The 6,123-nt window shown below is 47.2% G+C and overlaps 1 protein-coding gene across 1 annotated transcript; it reads left to right on the forward strand.

The window, feature by feature from the left end:
- Nucleotides 1–4,409: 4,409 nt before the first annotated feature.
- Nucleotides 4,410–5,774, forward strand: LOC131266539 (amyloid protein-binding protein 2-like). The gene has a single exon (XM_058269105.1). It carries the CDS (start codon nt 4,410–4,412, stop codon nt 5,772–5,774), a length of 1,365 nt encoding a protein of 454 aa, XP_058125088.1.
- The last annotated feature ends 349 nt before the right edge of the window (nt 5,775–6,123 follow it).

Raw genomic sequence — 6,123 nt, forward strand, 5'->3', positions numbered from 1 at the left:
CGAAAGCGCCAAGGGTGTTACCGAGGGGCGAGGTGAAAAAAACGGACAGAAACGAAATCGAATGTAGGTCGACGTAAAGGGTTCGCGGATGGATCGGGTTTTTCGTCACTTTCGGCAGATGAGAATGAACAGCCCCCCGAGGGCGGATGCAGCACCCGGTTGGCTAGTTGTCAAAAAGTTACATCACTCTCAAATCCGCTTACGAATGATCTTTACTCGGCCAAATTGGATTGGCAAAAAGAACGAGCGACGACGACGACGGCGATGACTGGGACGGCATGGCACCGAGGCTCAGCTGTTCCGTTCCATTTTATTCTGTAGGTGCTTGTGAGCCGGCATAGGCATAGCCTGGTAGTACCTGCGAGAGGTGGAACCCAAAATCTCGTGGGACCTCCGGGGATCGGTTCGATTGGTTGTTCGGCTTTGGGATTCAAAAAGCTGACATCGACAGACACTTTAGCGCGCCAGTAAGAGCTACGAGTTGCGAAGTGGAGCATGTACACGTGCCGGCAACGTGGTGCGGCCTTAGGAGAGGCAACGCGTGATAATGGTTACCGCCCAGCAGAAGTTTTGGGAGAACCGGTTTTCTGTCACTGGAACTGGTATTTGGCAGCAGACTTACAGAGTTAAAGCACCAACGCTGGTGTTCTAATGCCGGCTGGGACACACACGGCTTAGTGCCTTCCGGAGGCCATCCCGAGGCCCGATGTGTAGGCTTCAGACAAGAGCCAGCTGTGCCTGGAGAGAGGCATACTCTCGACATTCTGTGGGAGGTCCCCAGGAGGCCCAGCTCGATCGATCCGATAAACTTGTTACGGATAAGGCACGTTGGGAGCCGAGAACCGAGGAACATCCCGCTGAGATTGCCGGATAGGCAAAGGCCTGCGCGTGACGTCAGAACCCACACGATGCAGAGGGTGAAGGCAAAACTTTTACGCTTCGCTAGTTTGATTCGAGTTTCGTTCGCCATCAGGCGATGCCATTCAAAAGGATTTCGCTGCTTTGATGTCCTGTCGAAGTTTCTCGGAAAATCGGGCCGCACCCTGGACCTTCTTGTAGCCGAAATAGCAAAAAGTAGGCCATGGTTCCGCCGTCCGGGGGGTTGCTTTGATCACTTTTTGCCTGCTTCTTTCCGGAGCGCAGGCAGGAAGTGGTGGCAAAATCATTGTTTTTCTTGCGAATCCATTGTTCAAAGGGCTGTCAAAATCGAAAGGCTGGAGGGTGTTGCATTATGGACGGAATTGTTTCCCTCCGCTTCGTTCGAAAGTGTGAACCAGAGCGTGCAGCTCGCCATCCAGCCGGGAGATCCGTATCCATTAGGCATCCGGCGCAAGTACCGAGGACGAGCAGGAAGGCCCTTTTTTACCCCCGGCGTGTACCGTCAGAAGATCCTTATCGACGAACTATCGAGATTTACACCAACACCAACGCGGGGTAAGGTATGTCAATTATGCACGTTCGTAGTAGTTCCACCGCCGACAGGATATGACCTACGATTGAGCGAACGTGTGTGTGTGTTAATTATGTGCCAACTTTACCCCTAGAGGGTAACAGGAGCCGACCTGGCACTTGCTACCCTCCGATAGCTCCCGGGGCCATCACGTGTAACTCCTTCCGTCGATGCCGAGTTGGTCGTACCTGTTTTTCCTCCTTGCAAACGCTGAAGGATGGATTAATGGAAAGAAAAATAGCATCACCGATTATCTGCTAATGAATCTCTTTCACTACTCAACTCCCCCGAGGGGCTGTGAGCGGGCAGGATTAACCCTTCCAACATCGTTCGCCCTTTGGTCAAGCCCTTTTGTTTACCTGTTTGTTACAGCTCTCATTAGTCGGAACTTTTCCCAGTGCCACAATACTGCTACGTTTTCTTCACGTCAGACAGTCGTTGTCTTGCCTACCTGCCGTTGCTTGGAATGGGTTTGGAATAGAAAGTTATTGTGGTATTTGCAGAAGAGTTTATAAGGACGCCGCATACTTTTATATAATAATTTATCTCCGATAATTTTCTTTTTTGGAAAACTAAATATGAATTGGTATTAGATTGATTAACTTTAGTCATAATGCAAAATATAAAAACCAAAAGCTGTGTGGTATGAACAATGGGTAGCGCAAAACGCCGTAGCAATGGAAATGATCATGTTTGAATAATAAACACTTTACGCTCGTGTGGTTCTGTACTATTCAAAAAAAAAAAAACTTCAAACTAACATTCAAAAATCTGTTTCAATTCTCATCTCCTTTGAACTTACAAACAAAATCGATAAATTGGAGCATCAAAACCATTTTATTTTCCCATACATTCACTACACCAATAAAGCCAGTACACAATTGGCAAACACAGAAACAAAAGCCATTTGCTTCGTAAGCAACTATTATTTTCTATAAGTAAAAATTACGGATTGTTATTTGCACGAACCTCTTCATTTTGAGGCATTTTCGAACGTGATGCGGGTTTGGGTTCCCGAGGTATGCCAAAAAATTATGCCGTCACGTACTAAACACGCGAGAAAACAGTGAGAGTACACAACACAATGTTTCATCATGTTTTGTATTGTGTTTTGCTTGTCTTTTAGTGGTTGTTTGGGGTTTTATGACATGAAATATGAACGTTTTAATCAGTTCAACTGTGATTGATAATAAATTTACTTCCTTTCTGTTTCAAAATGGGCAGAAAAGGAACTGTGGAGAAGTAACCGAGTATCACCCGATAGCACGAAAATGAAGGGAAAAACTATCTGTTATGTAAGTTTTCATATTATTGAAAATTAATCGTAGAACTGTAGCTAGAGTGATTTTGCGTTAAAAAACGAAAGAAGTGGTGAAATTTGATCAAGAACCTGTTGTTTTAATTTCATATCGAACTGGACGATTAAATATGATTCAGACGATTGAGGGTTTTGAGACCAATATAAATGATCAAAATTGTGTTGTCAGAGCAAAGAACAACCCCTCATTTTTACTTTTGATAAATTATTGTTCCTCACAAAGCAAATGACTTTTGCTTCTGTTGTTGCCTGCTAAGTACTGACTTTATTGATGTAGTGTATCTTTAAAATTGTTGTTTGATATCTTCAAACTGTAATCAAGGTTTACCTAACAGGAAACAACTATTCTTAATAATTTCTCTTCCTCATTACGATAATACTTTTATCGATCTTAGAACTAATTTAAGTGAACTACGGTGAGATTGAAATTAACTTGCCTTTAGAACCGTTTACATATGCCTCGGTGCTGTGAGAAAATTGGGAAAAACCTACGGGAATCCCATCAGGGAACCTTACATCCTCGACCCTCAATATTGTTATACCTCATTATCTTGGAGTCCGAAGGCGGGTCAGCAGATTGGCCAAATCCCACCAGTGTGGCGTGTCTAAATTATTCTTCCACCAGCAGTCGGGTGACAGTTCACATGGACACCCACCTCGCCTCCCAGAAGGTGATAGCAGATCGTGCGCAATGTGTAACACTGCCATTCAAATAGCCATCCCGGTGGGAACAAGCGGTGTGTCTCCTGACGGTGGTTACCGTTATCTCGTACGGTGCACATCCTTCCAACTGTGGTTCACATTGGGGAAAGCGGTAAGAGGAAGCCGCACGAGGTGGAGGGGGTGTCAAAATATGTATGATGTTTACTTGGAGCCGTGCCTTTGCCAGTACCACTCCGCTGGGAGATGCGTCGGTCCGTTCTTTATTGTTGGAGCAAAGGCTTTCGCTTCCATTTTGGGAAAACCCCGAACGAACAATAGGGTTAGACGGATGACACGCAAGAGCCCATGGCAAATGAGTGTTTTATTGTGCGTGTGGTAATGTGTAATGGGAGCATGGCGGGAATGGTGGGCAATTGGGATGGTTCTACCGTGATCGTGCAGTTTCATATGTTAACATAAACCTGCACCGGTTGTAATTCTCACCTTTGTTCCAAAAAGGTCTTTTGCGAATATTTTTGTTACGGAAAATATATTTCCCTTTCAAATTTTTTGATGTTCATTTGTTCCAGATCGTTTGCGGTCGTTCCATACGGGGTGATGTGTTTATTACCGATGCGAACAAACTTTAAATTAACAATCTCACCGTTCCGAGAAGAGGACCCAACGCTTGGGTGTTTTTGTTCTATTTTGTTACACCGTAGGATGCCGTGAACCGATCCCTGCTCGGGAAAGGTATTGGAACTTTCTGATGATTCGAAATGTTTTCCCACCGACCTTAGGTCGACCCAACGGGACGCGCCCGGGTGTCAGTATGTGGTTGCAATCCGGTGGAGAAAGGTTGATTGCTCGGGGATAGGGGATTTTTTGTTTTTTCGGTGCGGGAAGGGAACGGGTGGTTACCGTGATTACCTTTCGAGGTGAAGTTTGTTTTGTTTTGTCGTGTGAAACTTTGAACCGCAGGTGTGCTTTCCGGTGACCATGGGACTGCGGGACCGGTTTTGGCCTCTGATTGATCTGCACTTTGGAAGGCGCTGTACGGAGCAGGAGCCGCGGGTGAATGGAGCCGGCACACTGTACGCCCTTGCCCTACGTGCGCTCGTTAGTGGATTCTCGGATGACCCACGAAACGACCGGTATCGGAGGGAGATCGAGCAACTGCCTATCGCCATTCGGGTGGACGTTCTGTGCGACATGTGCGACCATCCTTCGCTGGGAGACGCACTTCTGGAACTCCTCGCCGATCCTGTGGAATTTAGTAACCTTGTCCACCATGTGCCACAAAAGTCCGCCAAGCTGGTGTGCTGTTTGCAGTGGCTGGAAAGTGCGCAGAGGTCACTCCCCGCTCGGCTCGAGGAACGCTACAGGGCCATCGTCGAAGGAGGTAGCTGGACGGACTACCGGTGTGGCTTACGCATCGGAACGTTTCTGGCCGACGCCGGATGGCACTTGGAAGCTGCTTCGATCTTCCAGCTAAGCCTGAAGCAAACCGACGCCCGGTCTGTCGAGGAACTCACCGTGATGGTACAACTGCTGCGTGCGCTCACAAGTTCCGGGAAGCTCGTCGACGGTAGTCATGTCTATCAGCGAATCAAAGTGCGACTGAAGGACATCTATCCGCAGAATCTAACCACCCGGGGTACCCCGGAAGCCGACCTATGTGCCAGTGTGTACCAGAACTTTTCCCTGTACCACTATGAAGGTCAGGAGTTCGGCCTTAGCTACCTCTACGCGGTGCAATCGCTGAACCTACTCGACCGGTCATCGAATACCCGGCTAGCTTTGGGCGTTTTCCGCCAGCTTGCTCGAGCCTCCATGGGCCAGCGGTACTTCAGCAAGGCAAAAGTACTACTCCAACAGGCTATCTCCCGAGCCGGGTACTACTACGGCCTAAGCAGCACTCCATACGCCGAAGCACTCGAGGACTACGCGTTCTACCTGCTCGGTCAGAACAATGCCGCCTGCGGGGATGTGTTCGTGGTCGCGCAGCACATCTACCTGGACCTGTTTGGCTCGCGGAACTTGCTCCTCTCGCTTGCCCAGGGTAATCTAACGTTCGGACTGTGTCGGCAAGCGATCGGAGCAGGACACGGAGATCCAGCTCTGGCGTACGTCACCGAGCGGTTGAACACCTTCCGACGGATGCTGGGTCCGGACCATCGGCTTGTGGTGCAGCTGCAAAGGTTGTTGGTAACCATCAGAGTAATGTCTTTTCAGGAGGGCCAATCGACGTGGCCTGACGAATCGACAATTGTAGACGTAGGGAAGTTACGGCAAACCGTCGACAATCCGCTTCCGATCGAAGACGTACGGCTCGCGTTTTACCGTTGTCGAGAAAAGGTGTGAAATAAATCGAACAAGTTTAAGCAGGCGATCAATTTCTTTATTTTAATTACAACACTGGATTCATAGTCACACTAACATTCAAAGATATTTGTTCACCATGCTTTATCCCTTTTCTGTTTTGTTACCTTTCATTGATTGTTTTTAGCAGATCGATTGTTTTTAGAACATTATGCAATGGTTTTCTACTTTCAAATAAAATTTATTTGATCCTCTTTCGGGTGTAGGTATTTTTAAATCAAAATTAAATAAGACCCACTATGATATGAAGTAGTCCCTCCGCATTGTTCGAGTTAGCTAATTCAAAGCTGCTTGGAATACAATTTTAAATCTATATGCATTATCAGTTTGA

Source organism: Anopheles coustani, chromosome 3 (genome assembly GCF_943734705.1).
Source record: "Anopheles coustani chromosome 3, idAnoCousDA_361_x.2, whole genome shotgun sequence".
NCBI classification, from domain to species: Eukaryota; Metazoa; Arthropoda; class Insecta; order Diptera; family Culicidae; genus Anopheles; species Anopheles coustani.

Excerpts from the sequence above, each read along its gene's own strand:
- LOC131266539 (XM_058269105.1), top strand. The coding sequence starts at position 4,410 with ATGGGACTGCGGGACCGGTTTTGGCCTCTGATTGATCTGCACTTTGGA.